General features: G+C 48.6%; 2 protein-coding genes across 3 annotated transcripts in view; both read left to right on the top strand.

Annotated features, from left to right (window-relative positions):
* Positions 1-2850, top strand: part of clmn (calmin) — a 22913-nt gene extending 20063 nt beyond the window's left edge. Inside the window, exon 13 of the mRNA XM_017431687.3 lies at positions 449-2850. Within this exon, the coding sequence (XP_017287176.1) occupies positions 449-572 (124 nt within the window). The 3' untranslated portion in view covers positions 573-2850. The remainder of the gene's footprint in view (positions 1-448) is intronic.
* A 1067-nt stretch (positions 2851-3917) lies between these two features.
* dicer1 (dicer 1, ribonuclease type III) lies at positions 3918-17266 on the top strand. Of its 2 annotated transcripts, XM_017431681.3 has the most exons (30): positions 3918-4077; positions 4563-4599; positions 4686-4796; positions 4901-5085; positions 5527-5689; positions 5768-5898; positions 6378-6512; positions 6590-6750; positions 6831-6999; positions 7072-7544; positions 7637-7769; positions 7895-8137; positions 8234-8388; positions 8468-8600; positions 8672-8747; positions 8826-8965; positions 9290-9469; positions 9562-9775; positions 9858-10011; positions 10082-10264; positions 10361-10466; positions 10553-10728; positions 11231-11816; positions 12758-12910; positions 13000-13611; positions 13971-14232; positions 14312-14580; positions 14931-15093; positions 15175-15250; positions 15368-17266. In XM_017431681.3, exons 4-30 carry the CDS (start codon positions 4972-4974, stop codon positions 15531-15533), a joined length of 5526 nt encoding a protein of 1841 aa, XP_017287170.1. In that variant the 5' UTR covers positions 3918-4077; positions 4563-4599; positions 4686-4796; positions 4901-4971; the 3' UTR covers positions 15534-17266. The 2 variants fall into 2 exon arrangements, with proteins under 2 accessions (XP_017287170.1, XP_017287169.1); XM_017431680.3 differs by lacking the exon at positions 4563-4599.
* The last annotated feature ends 26 nt before the right edge of the window (positions 17267-17292 follow it).

The following is a 17292-nucleotide window of genomic DNA, read 5'->3' as shown; positions in this document are numbered from 1 at the left end:
AATGTCAGTTTAGAAGCTATCAAAGTTCTCAAATAAAGCACCTTTTGAGAATGTCAATGTTTGTTGGTAATTATCTTACAAAACTAGGAAGGATTTTTGGTTTATATATTAAAAGTTATAGTTTTTTATTGATTTTAGTAAAAAAAAAATTGCAACTTTTAAGAAAATGCCCCGCGAAATCAAGCATTTTAGCCGCAACAATCACAAAAAATGCCCGCAAAATCCTGGAGGGACTGTAAAATGTGTTACTTGTGGAGATGTTTTGCTAACAGAAATACAAACGTAATAGAAAGTAACAGCTAACTGATCCGAGGTGAGAGAAAACTAACTAGAACTCAGTCAGTTTTACAGATTCTGAGCTAAAATCTTGTGTGGTAGTAGCTGAGAGTCATCCCCATCAGATACTCGGAGCGCTGCGGGTGACAGGCATTCCTTCCTGTGTTTGCAGGTGCAGGGAGAGCTGTGAGCTGTGTGTGCTGCTGCTTCTGTGGCTGCTGCTGTACTCCTTCATGCTGCTGAAGCAGATGGACCTGAAGACGCTGCCAGGCCTGCTGCTCAACCTCCAACGATGAACACACACACACACACACACTAGCTGAAACACACACACACTGACCGACCTGCCGTCCCCCTCCCCGTCGCTCTGACTGATGCACTCGAGTTTAACTGAAGGTTAATTTCAACAGCTTGTTTTAGTTTTATTTTGAAAGAAATATGGAGATATTTTGATGACAAAAGTTACACTTTTATGTAAAAATGAAGTCGACAGATGTACATTTCCAGATCCCTAAAGTTTACAGAGTAAATTTTTAAGAAGAAAAGCAGTAGATCTATCAGACTGAAGAAAGAATCACAAAGTTCTAAAAGTCAAACTGTCTTAAAAGAAAAGTTGTATTTTTACAAGAAAACAAGATGTTTAAGTTTTCCAAATCTAACCTTTTTTCTTTATAGTTTTCTCTTTTTCAGTCTCTTAAACATGAATGTGTAATTCTGTGAAAAACTAGTGATTGATTTTCTGTTTTCTTGTACGATTACAGCTTTATCTCTGAATGTTGGGCTCTTTTTATTCACCTGATAAAATCACTGCTTCTGTTATTGTTTTTTTTTTATGCCACATGTTTCTGTTTGGACTTTTATCCACCTGAGAGAGGGCCTGATTGCTCCTCCTCTGGTTGTTGGTGGCGCTCTCCCCCCTGTTTCGGACTCTGGGGGGGTCTTTGGCGTCTGCGCTCAGATCTGCAGGACGAACAGAACCATGTAAACGTTCAGAAAGCGGGACGTTAGAAGGATCCGTTTGAGGAAAGTGGCTCTGACTGAGGTGCAGTCAGAGGTTTTTAGAGTAAATATGTACGTTTCTGTGCACGTCTGATGCTTCTGATGTAAATATAGAAATAAATACTAAGGAAGTATGTAATATAAAAAGCCATTTAACTCAGATGAAGAAGGTAAAACTCAGCTCGATCTCACTAAGAAGGCTGCAGGTCACAATATCGACTCAGAATCTGTGAAACTTCTCAACTTGATATTTGGACTTACAGCAGCAAGGCAAGAATGACGAGAATCAACAAAAATCAAGAGCTTAAAACTTTTATCTGAAGTGTATTTTGATTTTTTAGTGATGCAAACGATGCCTTTGGTGGCTTCAGCTTCCAGCTTCTGGTCCTGTGTCTAGTTACACTTTATGTTAGCACCAATTACAAGCACTTTGATGTTTTAAAACAAGATCAGAAAATTAATTTCTTACCAATAAAGGTCAAAAATATTCAGACCATCCCTTTGCTTTGCAGTGTGAGTTAGATCCTGCACAGACAGAGTAAAACGTTCCCGCCTCACAGATTCTGCTCCGTTATCGTGACGTGAAACATTTTGGGACGTGTAAAACTGTCCCGTGTTCTCCTGAACTGTTTGGGATTCAGGGCTGAAAGATTTGAATGATGGAGAATCCAGAGTGTGCTAAACTTTGCAAAGATTAAATCCTAAAAGACAAACCACCAAAGATAATGTTGGAAATACATCGTTTACACATTTCACTAGCAGACGGACAGACAGAGTCCTGTTTGTTGCTCTGCAGCTCATTAACGTGTGGATTTTCTAAATTTGGATGTGACTGAGCTCTCATGTAAGCATTTTACTTTTTTATTCAGAATTATTTATGTAAGCTGGCACCATCACAGACTGTTTATTCTTCACATGCTCGTCATCTTAGCTGCTCCAATCGCCTGAGCTCCTCCGTCCACCAGGGGGCAGCAGAGAGGAGCTTCATCCGTCCATCACAGTGTGTGCCTGCTGCGTGATTACTATTTATACAACTAATTCTACACTGAATTAAACTCTGTCGCCAGCCACAGCATTAAAACCGCCCGTTGTGACTTCCCGACGCAAAACTTTGGGTCCACATGTTCACGGTACCATCCAACCAATCACATCCCCTCCAGGACTTCCAACACAAAGCTCAGGAACAGTCAACAAATACGACAAGTTGACCTCTGACCCAATCAGAACCAGAAACCCGGCTCCCATGGTCCTCAGGAACCAGGACAGGATTCCTGTGTTCATATTTGATCCATTCAAACGATGGGGAGGTGGTTTTAATGTTCTGGCTGCTTTGTTGCACTGTTACACATGGAATTTAATGTGATATTTTTTTGTATCAACGATAATAAAAAATCACTAAAAATCGTGTTTAAAATAATATTTAACAATTGTGTCTGCAAACATAAAAAGTACTTTTTAAATCAAAAGAAAAACAGCCAGTGTGAGTGATTTATGGGCTATTTTATGTATATTATTTACTATGAATTGTAAGAATGTTACTGATGCATTAAAGTGCCCCTGATATGCTCATTTACAGACTGGTCTTTTATTTTGGTACATTATTAATGTGTAAGGACATGAGTTCCCTCTGACTCTGCAGCAATTTCTGTTTGAAATAATCAATTTTACCTCCTGTCTCTAAATCTGAGCTGTGTAATCGTTAATACAGAAACAATGTTTAGATCTTTTGCAGGAATAAATTAAAGGAGGAAGCGTGTGGTTAATTTAAAATGTAGTTTTACTGCCATCTGCTGCTCGTTCTGATAACAGCTGAGCATCCCCGTCTTCATGCACGGTTCAGTTTCAGTGAGAAGATGGAGAAAAAGTCATTTAAAGTCCTGTGAGCCTCAGGTCCAGACCAAACAGGTGATGGGGAACCAACCTGACACTGTGGGGGTTTAAAAACAACAGAAGCTGGTAGGAATTGCTTGTATTATTTTCTGTGTAATATTTTATAGGTTTTTTTCTCTAGATGCATTGCTTTATTGGCAAACCTAACTATGTAATGGGTCTTCAAATTAATCTTTACCTGCTTGTGTTCAGGCAACAACTGCACTGTGTTTGACATATAACATGGTTTTATGTACCAGTGTTGTTTTAATGAAATAAAAATAAAAGAATGATGGTTACAAATTCACAAAAAATGTGTCTGCTGGTCAGAGTGAAAATGGAGGTTTAATAAGAAAATATAACATGGTAAAAAAATTAACTCACAGTATGTAAAAAGCAGTCTATCACTGTCTTTTGTGTTCACATCACATCTAACCCAATCTGCAGCTTGTTGTAAAAATGACTTTATTTTGTAAAACCTATCAAAAGATAAAAAAGAAACCCTCACTGGTATTTTCCTGATGAAAGGTTGATTTCTCGGTAGATTTATATAAATTTCAGTTTGTTTAAGTTGCATAAAGAGCGTGGTCGTTTTCAAGTTTGGATCAGAAGCCCCCCGGGGGGCCCGGTTTTCTAGCCCCTGGCCCCTCCGCTCCTGAACTGTCGACGGTCTCCGTCAGAGGCGGAATTACCTCCTTACGCAGGACTGCTATTCTCGTTCCACGTTACGTAGAAAACCAGCGCGCGGCTGCCGTCGCGGCTGCGCAGTTAGCGTACGTGTTTTTACGTAGCAGAGGCCCAGGTGAAAGGAAGTGGTCCCCCGTGGACGAGTAGCCACGATTCGGGACAACGAGCCTGGATGGCATCGACAATTTCCACCGAACGAGTTCGCGTCTTTTCGGTCGGGACAATCAGGAGAAGTTAAAGCGGCAGGTGAGGTTCTGAACGACGGTTCTGTTGGGGGTTTCCGAACTGCTGCCCGGGACCGAACGGCCCTGCTAGCTGTGTTAGCATGTCTGACATGATGGAGCGTGGAGCTGCGGTTCCGTCCACACGCTGCTGGTCTGGTTGGGGGGGAGGGGGGCTCAGGCCGTGGGTTCGGGTCGAGTCACACACGGTCCTGTCCGGAGCTCGTACACCCGAACGAACCGGGTCACGGCGGGGGCGGGAAGGGGGAGTCTATAGCAAGCAGAGGCTCTCCGTTAGTCTGCTGTTAGCTGGTAGCTCCTGGTTCGAGTCCCGGTTCTGTCTGAGCTCCGACTGCAGCTCAGAGTCAGTCAGGTGACCTGAGCAGGTAAACACACCTGGAAACCTAAAACTGAAAGATCAGACCCCTTAATGTGATCATGAGCTGCTTGTTACCTGCCTGATTAATCTGATCAGATGGTTGTCTCAGCTTCACACCTGTCTCCCTGCAGGATTCAGTCAGTGCTGCTGGATGATACATGCTGACAGGTGAGCTGCAGGTGACAGGTGGTTCTGTGTGAGGCTTTGCATGATGATGTCGTCCTGTTTCTGTTTTTTTTTTTTTTTTTTTTCAGGCTTGTTGCCATATAAACGTGGGGAAACATCAGGAGTCGATGAGTTTAAATCCTATCATGAAGCCCAGATTAAGTGTTTCCTGCTCGTCAACGAACTCTCACCTGTTACCTGTGAGTAACTGATCAGATTTCACCAACGTCACAGAGCTGATCCAGATCCAGCTGTTTGGATTAGCTGTTTTCGGTTAACGTTTGACTCGGTCGGGATGTTTCAGTGAACTTCAGAGAAGGCGGGATGATGAAATGAGATAAGGGGACGTCTGGAGGAGCTCCCCCCCCCCGAAGCATGTCGGGCCTGCAGCTCGTCACCCCTGCCACTTCACCCATGGGGCCGTTCTTTGGTCTGCCGTGGCAGCAGGAGGCCATCCATGACAACATCTACACCCCCAGGAAATATCAGGTAAGACTGTTCATCTGTTAAATGTCTCTGTGGGTTCACCTGCTTTGAACCCACCTCCACAGATTCTCCTGAAACTGTATTTTACATTCCTACTTTCTGTTTTTAACATTAAATCACTGCTTTGTGTCATTGGTGTAGTTTTCCTGCATACTTGCTCTGTTTATGTCTTCTTCTGCTCCTTTTAGCTACTGTTCTGCTATTTTTAGTTAGTGTTTACTCATTTTAGCTTCCAGTCGCTGCTTTGAGCGATGCTTTTGCTAACTTTTGCTCATTTGAACTTAAAAATTTCAGTTTCAGCTCCCTCCAAATATCAGCCCGCTGCATTTTCACAGAAAATGCTAATTTCTTTAGTTTTGTTTGTTTGGTTGCTGTGGTTTCTTGGTGTTTCTGCAGGATTTTGTATTTTTATAAATCAGTGTGACTCTGTGATGTCATCCCCAGGTCGAACTTCTCGAAGCAGCTCTTGAACGCAACACTATTGTCTGCTTGAACACTGACTCAGGGAAGACTTTCATTGCAGTACTTCTAACTAAAGAGCTCTCCCACCAAATCCGAGGGCGCTACCATGAGAACGCCAGGAGGACGGTGTTCCTGGTGAACTCAGGTGAGCTCGTGCTCCACAGACTGATGTTCAGGATGAAACTGTGTGTGACCGCGTGTGTGTGTGCTCTTTTCTGTGCAGCTTTGTCTGTAGTCCAACAAGCGGCTGCGGTCAGAACTCACTCGGACCTCCTGGTGGGGGAGTACACGGACTGGAAGGAGGCGTCGGCGTGGACAGAGCAGCGGTGGAATCGGGAGATATCTGAGAATCAGGTACTCTTCTTCTTCGAAGTCTTTAACACAGGTGGACTTTTATCAGCATCTGGAGGAATCTAAGTGAGGTTTAATTTATCAATATGATCTCTATCTGCCAGGATTAACAGAAAAATAAGAAGTTTCTGTGAAAAGGTTTTCTTGAGTGCGTTTCTGAGACATCCTGGCCTCGCTGGTATTAAGTATCAGTGAGTTTTATTATTGATGGAAGGTCTGGCGGTCATATTGCATCATATTCATGTTTTGTCAGAACATGCATGAATAATCTTACAAGTTTAGACATCAGCATGGTGATTATTTCCCAGACTGGCTGCTTTAAAGTCAAACTTGGTTCAGAAGATAGGAGCTGATTTTAAACTTCTGAGGTATCCAACAGCTGAGAAAACTTTGGGTTTTCTGCAACATTTTTCTTTTTTGATGCAAGTTTAATTTCTGTGAGAAGCATCTCAGAGTCTGTGATCAACATTCTTCTCGTTCAGGTGCTTGTGATGACGTGCCACATCTTCCTTCATGTCCTGAGGAATAAGATCTTACCTCTGTCTAAGATCAACCTTGTGGTGTTTGATGATTGCCACCTGGCCATCACAGATCACCCGTACGGCGACGTCATGAAGGTGAGGCGGCTTCCGAAACGTTTGGTCATTCACGTCAGAACCCCGCAGCGTAACGTGGCTGTTCTCCGTGTGTGCAGCTGTTTGAGGAGTGCGCCTGCGGTCCTCGAATCCTGGGCCTCACTGCTTCCATCCTCAACGGGAAGTGCGACCCGTCAGAACTGGAGCAGAAGATCCTGAATCTGGAGAGAATCCTGAAGAGCAAAGCTGAGACGGCCACCGACCTGGTGGTCCTCGACAGGTACGAGCACCCCCCTCACGGAGCTTAGCAGGAGATGGAAGTGAATGCTTCACTAACGAACGCTCCCTCCTGTGTTTCAGGTACGCCTCCCAGCCGAGGGAAGTGGTGCTGGACTGTGGTGCCTACGTGGATAAAAGTGGCCTCTCGTCCCGTTTGCTGGCAGAGCTGGATGAAGCTCTCCACTTCCTCAACGACTGTAACATCCGTGTATCCAGAGAGGACCGAGACCCCACCTTTATCTCCAAACAGGTCAGTCTCTTAATTTTTGATCTAGTTTCCTCTGTGTGAAGCGACCCAACAGCAACTGTCTGTCCTCTTCAGATCCTGAGCGACTGCCGGGCCGTGCTGCAGGTTCTGGGCACCTGGTGTGCCGACAAGGCCGCGGGCATCATGGTGCGAGAGCTGCAGAAGTACATCAAACACGAGCAGGAGGAGCTGAACCGAAAGTTCCTGCTCTTCACCGACACCATCCTGCGTAAAGTGCACGCCCTCTGCGAGGAGCAGTTCTCCCCCGCCTCCCTGGACCTGAAGTTCGTCACGCCGAAGGTCCTGCGGCTGCTGGAGATCCTGCACGAGTACAAGCCTCTGGAGCGGCAGCAGTTTGAGAGCGTCGAGTGGTACAACAACCGCAACCAGGACAACTATGTGTCCTGGAGCGACTCGGAGGACGAAGACGAGGACGAGGAGGTGGAGGCCAAGGAGAGGCCTGAAGCCAACTTCCCCTCCCCGTTCACCAACATCCTGTGTGGGATCATCTTTGTGGAGAGGCGCTACACGGCTGTGGTCCTGAACCGGTACGATGGCTCTCAGAGGGGGTTGTGTCAGGAGGAATGTTTTATTTGACAGCCTGTCAGGATAATTGTGTTTGTGTTGCTGCTGTTTGCAGACTGATTAAAGAGGCGGGGAAGCAGGACCTGGAGCTTGCTTACATCAACAGCAACTTCATCACGGGCCACAGCATCGGGAAGAACCAGCCCAGGAACAAACAGATGGAGGTCGAGTTCAGGAAACAGGAGGAGGTATTTTTATCGTAAATGTCTGTTTTGCGTGGATTTTGGTAATCGTTTGGGTGAATTTCTCTTTGGTTAAATGTTTGTTCTGATTGTTTTTAGCCTTAAACACGAAATGTTTCTTTTCTTCTCAGGTCCTCAGAAAGTTCAGAGCTCATGAAACCAACCTGCTGATTGCCACCAGCATCGTGGAGGAGGGCGTCGATATCCCAAAGTGCAACCTGGTGGTGCGCTTCGACCTGCCCACAGACTACAGGTCCTACGTCCAGTCCAAGGGCCGGGCCCGGGCCCCCGTCTCCAACTACATCATGCTGGCAGATTCTAAGAGGACCAAGAGCTTCGAGGAGGATCTGACCACCTACAAGGCCATTGAGAAGGTAACTGTTAGGCTCCTGGTGACGGGACTGAGCAGGAACTGGGTTGTAGAAAGTATCAGAATTAATTCCCTGATGATGTGATGTCATTCTGAGCAGATCTTGAGGAATAAATGCTCCAAGTCGGTGGAGGTGGGGGAGTTTGAAGCGGATCAGGTGTTGGATGATGATAACATCCTGCCTCCGTACGTCCTTCGGTCCGAGGATGGAGGTCCGCAGGTCACCATCAACACTGCCATCGGACACATTAACAGGTAGGGGAGCTTTGTGCAACATTAACAGCACAGAGTTTTAAAACAGAAGGATGTTTAATCTGTTTTCCTTCGGTTGCAGGTACTGTGCTCGGCTGCCCAGTGACCCGTTCACGCACCTCGCTCCGAAATGTAAAACGATAGAGACGCAGGACAGACGCTTTCAGTCCACACTCTACTTACCCATAAACTCTCCTCTGAGAGCTCCTGTGAAGGTTTGGCTCAGCGACTCGTTCTGTTTCCACCCTGGCCTCTTCGTGGTGCTGATGTGTCTCTCTGTGTTCAGGGTCCCGTCATGAACTGCGCCCGGCTGGCGGAGAAGGCCGTCGCGTTGCTCTGCTGCGAGAAGCTCCACAAAATCGGTAAAAGTCCAGATTTTCTGACCGTCGGAAAGGCGCGGACACCGGCTCTGATCCAGCTCTGGTTTCTCTCGGCCACAGGTGAGCTGGACGATCACCTGATGCCCGTGGGGAAGGAGACGGTGAAGTACGAGGAGGAGCTGGACCTCCACGACGAGGAGGAGACCAACGTCCCGGGTCGACCCGGCTCCACCAAGAGGAGGCAGTGCTACCCGAAAGCCGTAGGTTCAGGGAGATGATCCTCTGCTTCTTGGTGTCAGTCAGGTTATCACCCGCCACAGAAAGGGAAAAGGCGGGCCACCACAGCTGAACAATCTTAGAAAACACACAAATGACTACAGTTTTGTGTGATTGTAGCTGAGAATCTCTCAGAAAACAGTCTGAGTGGGACATCTCACAGTATTGCATGAGATTGTGCATAATCTTATTTTCATTGTGCATTCAATAAACAAATTCTAAGCCTTTAATTTTAGATAGAAATCCCAGGTTTCAGGATGTTAAAATCAGGAAGTAAATGTTCACACAGAGTGGCGTGTCGTCCACAGATACCTGAGTGTCTGCGGGACAGCTACGCCCTCCTGGAGCAAACCTACTACCTGTATGTGATCGGGATGGTCCTCACCACGCCCCTCCCCGACGAACTCAACTTCCGCAGGAGGAAACTGTACCCACCGGAGGACACCACCCGCTGCTTCGGCATCCTGACTGCCAAACCCATACCTCGAGTAGGTTTCCCCCTGCACGGGTTGCTTCACTTATCACTTATAAAAGAATCATTATGTGAGTCGACCCTGCTCACCTCCTCCGTCTCGTACAGATCCCCCATTTCCCGGTGTACACTCGTTCGGGCGAGGTCACGATCTCCATCGAGCTGCAGAAATGTGGCTTCACACTCAGCGCCGCCCAGCTGGACCTCATCACTCGCATGCACCAGTACATCTTCTCCCACATCCTCCGCCTGGAGAAACCTGCACTGGAGTTCAAGCCCACGCAGGCTGACTCAGCGTACTGCGTTCTACCTCTGAATGTTGGTGAGTGCTCTTCATCTCCTCCTCCTGGTGATCAGCACACGGGTCTGTCGGAGCTCTCATCATTCTCTGTCTTGTGCGTCAGTTGGAGACTCGAACACTCTGGACATGGACTTTAAGTTCATGGAGGACATTGAGAAGTCTGAGGCCCGCACAGGCATTCCTACCACTAAGTACACCAAGCAGAACCCCTTCATCTTCAAGCTGGAGGACTACCAGGATGCTGTCATCATTCCAAGGTACGACAGTTTGAACGTTTCTAAACAAAAAGAACCTAAATCACCGAACTCGTGTGATTCTCCGCCTCAGGTATCGTAACTTCGACCAGCCTCATCGTTTCTACGTCGCCGACGTGTACACAGACTTGACGCCGCTCAGCAAGTTCCCCTCGCCAGAGTACGAGACGTTTGCTGAGTACTACAAAACCAAGTACAACCTGGACCTGTCCAACCTGAACCAGCCGCTGCTGGACGTGGACCACACCTCCTCCAGGTGAGCCGAGCCAGCTGATGGTTCAGGGACTCCATGTTGTCCAAAACATCCAGAATTTTTGCACTTACGATGGTTTTTATGGTTTGCTGTCTTCAGACTGAACCTGCTGACCCCCCGACACCTGAACCAGAAGGGCAAAGCTTTACCTCTGAGCAGCGCCGAGAAGAGGAAGGCCAAGTGGGAGAGCCTGCAGAATAAACAGGTAAGAGCTGATGGTTCTGTCCGGGTTTTGGACCTGTGTGTGTGCTTGATTGCGCCTGACGGTTTCTGTTGGTGTCGTGGTGCCAGATCCTGGTCCCGGAGCTGTGTGCCATCCATCCCATTCCCGCCTCTCTGTGGAGGAAAGCGGTGTGTCTGCCCAGCATCCTGTACCGCCTCCACTGCCTGCTGACAGCTGAGGAGCTGCGAGCTCAGACCGCCACCGAGGCCGGTGTGGGGACGCAGACCCTCCCCCCTGACTTCAGGTGGCCGACAGACGCACTGCGTACCGTGTGACACAACAAGCCCCGCCCCCACACAGATAAATCAATCAATAAGTGTCCTTCAGCCCAATCAAGCTTCCTTGTCAGACATCAGAAATTCGACTGATTCAGTACCCCATCTCCATCTGATAATTAAATCTATTAAAATAATCTATACTTACAAATAAAATTAAACTAAGGATGATATAAATATTAGAATATTAAGCATCATAAAGCAGCAGAACCACCTCAGTTCTCCTTTAAAGGAGGAAACATCCTCCTGATTCATCTTTCTTCTGCAGTTCTGTGAGAAATGGCGCCACCTCCTGTTCATCCTGCTAAACTACACGGACATACTTTCACTGTATTTAAAAATAGGAGACTGTTTTTGTTCTCTTTATTTAGGAAATGCTCAGGTCTTGTTGTGATTGGCTGATCAGGGGTGAAAGGTGTCAGATATCTGGGTAAATACCAGATGTTTCAACTAAAGCTCTGTTCCTGTCAGGTATCCCAACCTGGACTTTGGCTGGAAGAGATCCATCGACATCAAGACGTTCAGCTCCTGTCCCGAGTCCTGCAGTGATGAAACTGACTGTACGCACCAGAACCCCACCCCCAGCAGTCATCAGGGGCCATGCACGGCCGTCTGTCCCGGAGATGACCCCTGCACACGGAACCTAACTAACGGCACTGCCGTCGACGATGATGGCCACCGAGACGAGCACCTTCACCAATCTGACAGCTGCCGAGGCTGCAGCGCCTCTGAATCCAAACACACCACTACCTCAGTTCCTGTGCAGCCCCACTTCAGCTCCAGTGCCCCCCAACCCAGCCATGAATGTACCCATGCCAATGAAGCTACCTCAGACAGCGAGCCAGCAGCACCTCCCCCTGACTCCCCCAGGAACCTGGGGCCCAACCCGGGCCTGATCCTGCAGGCGCTGACTTTGTCCAACGCCAGCGACGGCTTCAACCTGGAGCGCCTGGAGATGCTGGGAGACTCCTTCCTGAAGCACGCCATCACCACCTACCTGTTCTGCACCTACTCTGACGCCCACGAGGGCCGCCTCAGCTACATGCGCAGCAAGAAGGTGAGGCACTACTTCCTGTCTGAGGGCTGGACTTTCAGGCTGCAGAAAGAACCGAACCTTCAGGCAGTTCCTGTAATTAAATCTTGACTTATTTGGTTCTTTAAACTCAGCATAAACAGTTAGTGTTTCAGTTTTAAACAACCTGTGTAGTAATTTGAGTAAATTAAAGAAGAACTTTGAGTTCTAACAGTCGATTTCAACCTTCAAACCTTTCATTTCTTAGCCTCTGTTTTAAATGACTTGTGTTTTAAAACGCAGTGCTCCATCAGCTGGAGCTGTAATGTTGTTTGAGGTGTGAGTGTGATGAAGATTATAGGCAATGCATAATGTAAGAAACCTTACCTGGCTCTCCATGTGGGGTCATGAGGAGGTACCGCCGGTGTCTCCATCACGGGGCCACGTAGAGACGAACGAGACAAACAAGCAGTCGCGCTCTCACTCACACATAGGGGCAGTTTAGAGTTACATGCATGCTTTTAGTCTGTGTGCCTTGGAGAAAAGCCACACATGCACAGGAAGAACATGCAAAGGCTGCACAGAAAGGCTGCAGCCTGACAGCTCGAACCGCTGCGCTGCCTGAAGAATCTGCACAATTAGTTCTGCTTCTTTCAGTGGTTAAAGTGATATCTTAAAAAAAAAAAAGAAATCCCTTAAAACTGCAGGAAAACTGTTTCATTTTCAGCTGCAGTCTCACTGAACTCTGAGTGTTTGGAACCAAGTGACCATCAAGTCATGCAGCCATGTTTTCTGTGTCCAGTTCTCAAAAATCAGTTTATTTTTGCGTCCCTGGCTTATAAAACCGTATTCTTGGCCGTGCACATTATTTGTTTATTTTGTTGCACACCTCAGCTTCAAACTGCATCAGGATAATCTGTTTTCTGTTTGATTTAATCGTTTTTAACAAGTGTTTTTAGTGTCTAACCCTCTGATTTTTCCTCCAGGTGAGCAACTGTAACCTGTACCGTCTGGGAAAGAAGAAGGGGCTTCCCAGCAGGATGGTGGTGTCCATTTTTGACCCCCCCGTTAACTGGCTGCCTCCCGGATATGTGGTGAACCAGGACAAGAGCAGCACTGACAGAGTGGACTCGGAGGAGGTCGGTCTTCTGTTGAGTCCCACGCTGAGGTTGGTTGTCCCCCCCTCCCCCCCTGACCTGCTTATTGATGTTTCCTGTTCTTCATCCAGGCCCGAGAGGAGCTGGTGTCCAATGGGAGGTCTGGGAATGACTTTGATGACGAGGAGCGGGACGATGAGTGTGAGGACGTGGACGAAGACGAGCTGATGTTAAAGGATGAGCCGAAGGACGATGTCAACATGGAGGACGACCTGGAGTACTACAAGGAGCACATCCGCTTCATCGACAACATGCTGCTGGGCTCCGGAGCGTTCGGGAAGAAAATCTCCCTGAGCAGCTTCCCCCCATCCCCCAGCCCGGGCTCAGGCTCCTCCCCCTCCATGGACCCGTCCTATGAATGGAAGGCCCCCAAGAAGCCCCCCCACCCCGCTGAGCAGGTGCCGGTGGCCGAGGAGTTCGACTACAGTTCGTGGGACGCCATGTGCTACCTGGACCCCAGCAAGGCGGGGGAGGAGGATGACTTTGTGGTGGGTTTCTGGAATCCGTCGGAGGAGAACTGCGGCACGGAGCTGGGGAAGCAGTCCATCTCCTACGACCTGCACACGGAGCAGTGCATCGCTGACAAGAGCATCGCCGACTGCGTGGAGGCGCTGCTGGGCTGCTACCTGACCAGCTGTGGGGAGAGGGCTGCCCAGATGTTCCTGTGCTCGCTGGGCCTCAAGGTGAGCCGGGATGTCCCGCAGATGGACAACCAGAGCAAAATATTAGTCCAGAGAATATAAAAATGACCTAATTTTGTGTAAACGGCTTGCAAAACTGCATTCTTGTCTCGTTCTGCCCACATCGTAACTGCCTCGGTTTGTTTTTTGCCCACCTTGGCAGCCGATCCCACATTTTTGATTAAAAAAAAAAAAAAAAAAGATTAGTCATTTTTGAAGTGATGCTCTGTCACATAGTTAACAACTTTCAGCTGTGACATCAGAGAAACGTTCAGATGAACAGAAACCAAACCTTTACTTCAGGTGTTTCTGAGACAGACTCTGCTGTGTGACTGTCGGGGCGTGTTTCTTGTTGACTGCAGGTTCTACCGGTGGAGAGGGCGACCCAAGCGGCATCCCTGGCCGTGGTGCCGAGCGGTCAGACCCTAACCGTGGACCTGGCGTACGGCTGGCTGAAGATCCCGCCCCGCTGCATGCTGGACCACCCGGATGCCGAGCGAACGCTGCAGCACCTCATCTCCGGGTTCGAAAACTTCGAGAAGAAGATCAACTACACGTTCGTGAACAAGGCGTACCTGCTGCAGGCTTTCACGCACGCCTCCTACCACTACAACACCATCACAGGTCTGACTGCGCTCAGAGCGACCGTCACCCCCTGACCTTTGACCTCAGCTCAGTAAGCCTTCTCTGCATGCCTCCTCAGATTGTTACCAGCGGCTGGAGTTCCTTGGTGATGCAATCCTAGACTACCTCATAACAAAGCACCTTTATGAAGACCCGCGGCAGCACTCGCCCGGCGTGCTGACCGACCTGCGCTCGGCGCTCGTCAACAACACCATCTTCGCCTCGCTCGCCGTCAAATACGACTACCACAAGTACTTCAAGTCCATCTCGCCCGAGCTGTTCTACGTCATCGACGACTTTGTGCAGTTTCAGCTGGAGAAGAACGAGATGCAGGGCATGGACTCTGAGGTGAAAGTTCTGCTTCATATTCCTCTGAGTAAAACTGAATCCAGATCAGCTCTCGTTGTGCCTGAAAAGTGTTTTTTGCCTCAAGAGCAGCAGAGATAGACATCTGATGTGATGCAGTTTAAACAGCTGTGAATTAGAAACAAAAGGTCGCACAAAACGCTTTGATTTCAGTGAGACTGCAACTTGATTTTTGTGTATTTTCTTGCAATTTTGAGTCTCTAAAGTTAGATGCTGTTCTCAGATTTGCAGCTTCGGTTTTACCTGTTGAGAAAATCGCCTGGTCGAGCCGTTTGTGTGTTCCTTGTTAATGTGATGCAGAGATGAGGTAAACGTTTCTGTTTCTGTTCCAGCTGCGTCGCTCTGAAGAAGACGAGGAGAAGGAGGAGGACATCGAGGTCCCAAAGGCCATGGGGGACATTTTTGAGTCCCTGGCAGGAGCCATTTACATGGACAGCAGGATGTCCCTGGAGACGGTGTGGCAGGTCTACTACCCAATGATGAGGCCGCTCATAGGTGAGACGGTAACATTTGTCAGGAACGTCTGAAAGCTGTGGTTGTTGCCTTCCTGTCTCATCCTTCCTCCTCCTCCTCCAGAGAAATTCTCTGCCAACGTGCCGCGCTCTCCTGTCAGGGAGCTGCTCGAGATGGAACCAGAAACTGCCAAGTTCAGGTAGGAGGACACGCGCAGCCTGGAGAGATGTTCTCCGTTCGGTCAGAGGGACGATGTGAGGCGGGGAAGGGTTAGAAAAAGAGCCGGCTAACGTTAGCTTCTCTGTCCCGTTTGCAGCCCTGCGGAGCGCACGTACGACGGGAAGGTGCGCGTGACGGTGGAGGTGGTCGGGAAGGGCAAGTTCAAAGGAGTGGGCCGCAGCTACCGAATCGCCAAGTCGGCGGCGGCTCGTCGAGCTCTGCGCAGCCTCAAAGCCAATCAACCTCAGGTCCAAAACAACTGAGCCGTGAGCTCGCAGCATTCGCACCTACCGGAGCCCACAGCGCGGCGTTCCTGCGGCCTGCGGCGGAAACACGGCGTGGAGACGCTACAGCAGAACACGCTGAGCTCGCATCACATCGTCTTTTTTTGTTTTGTTTCATTTGCGCGGACACAATCTTTCCTTTCTGCTTGGTGTGATCACATGACTGCTTTCCTGTCGGTGTGTGGAAGAGCTCAGGTGTGCTGCTGCACCTGAGACCAGCCTCGTCGTAGCGTTAGTCTGAACGAACTGAAGAAGAAGAAACGCCGGTTCTGATACCACTGCAGCCGTCTCCACCTCTGACGATGTTCCCCATCAGATTTGCACTTATTCCATCGGTTTTCTTCACGAACGTTGGTCACTTTGACACCAAATCATCTTTGTAGCGAAGTGAAAACTGTAGACGATGCCGAGGCCTCGGAACACCGGGGCCGTCCCTCGTGTCCGATAGGAATCCCAACATTCCCAGTTACTGTAGTTTCCCAGCAGCGCACTTTGTTACATGTTGTTGTAGCTTTTGTAGAAACAACCGGACGGCATTTTATAAAACGAGTTGTGACCTGTCAGCCCGGGGCGGGGTTTGTCGGCAGTTGCCATGGAGACGTGGGTGGAGTCGGACTGAAAACCATCACGCTCAACGTGGAGCGGAGAGTCTGGCGGCTGTTGTCGTGGAGATGTGGGTTGAAAGAAATCGGACTGAAACGTCAGTCGACAGGGGGCGGGGCCTGACAGCTGTTACCGTGGAGACGTGGGTGGAGTCAGACTTGTGACGGCGGTGCTTGTGTTCCTGTCGCCGAACCAAAGCTGAAACACGTGTGACGGTCTGAGGCTGACTCGATTCTTGTTTGAGTTTAATTTCCTGCTTCGTGTCGTCAGTAAGCCCTTTTTCACGTGAATACCTCAGTTAATTGCATGCATTCTTGTCCTTTTCTTTTTGTTTGGTGCTATGTTTTTTTTGTATTAAGCTTGAACTTCTCATCTTTTTGCACTGTAACTATGATACCTCCTTTATTTTGTTTGGTTGTCTGTCGCCTCGTGACTCCTCCCCCCTCTGACAGCGTGCTGGGGCGGGGTCAGGTCAGCCGGTGGTCGGGTTGCACTCTCAGATCGTTTGGACCATGTGGTTTCTACCTCAGCTCCGTGAGGCTGCGTAACAAAACCGTGTGCCTTCTCTGCGGGACGCTAACCTCTCCTGAACATTTGAAGACGAATGTGACTGTTTTTACTTTAAGCTAAGTGACATTTTTATGGTTTACAGACTCTACGGTGGCCTAGAGGGCTCAAGTCACACAGGTAAACAGACAGCTCCTCTGCAATCACAACAAAAGGAAAGAAATCAAATTATTCAAACTTATAGGTCTGAAAGTACTCAGATATTTTGTTAAATACATTCCTGTGAAGGTGATCGGACTAACTGTACGATTAGTTGTGAGGAAATGAGCAGCGAGCTGTGCGGCCACGTTTGAGCAGCCAGTTTTTGAAGATCACATCCTGTTTTCATGTGCATGGCGTGCAAAACCGTATTCTTGCCTGTGTGCATTATTGTGTCGTCCACCCACCGCGGCAGACGCCCCCCCACATTTCTGATTTATTGACATGAAGACGGGCAGGTTGGACGTTGCAGAGCAGCCGTCTGTTTCAGGATGTTTCCCTCCAGATGGGTTTCATGCAGCGAATCGGTCGCTCTCGTGTCATGGCTGTGCAGCAGATCGGTCCGGTCGCTCTCGTGTCATGGCTGTGC

Source organism: Kryptolebias marmoratus, linkage group LG10 (assembly GCF_001649575.2).
Source record: "Kryptolebias marmoratus isolate JLee-2015 linkage group LG10, ASM164957v2, whole genome shotgun sequence".
Classification (NCBI taxonomy): Eukaryota; Metazoa; Chordata; class Actinopteri; order Cyprinodontiformes; family Rivulidae; genus Kryptolebias; species Kryptolebias marmoratus.
Note: the sequence above shows the minus strand (reverse complement) of the source record. Positions and strands in the feature narration are given on the sequence as shown.

Coding starts and splice junctions, on each gene's coding strand:
- dicer1 (XM_017431680.3), top strand. CDS start 4,972: ATGTCGGGCCTGCAGCTCGTCACCCCTGCCACTTCACCCATGGGGCCG. Junction 5,899..6,377: donor GGGAGATATCTGAGAATCAG/GTACTCTTCTTC, acceptor CTTCTCGTTCAG/GTGCTTGTGATGACGTGCCA. Junction 7,000..7,071: donor CCACCTTTATCTCCAAACAG/GTCAGTCTCTTA, acceptor TGTCCTCTTCAG/ATCCTGAGCGACTGCCGGGC.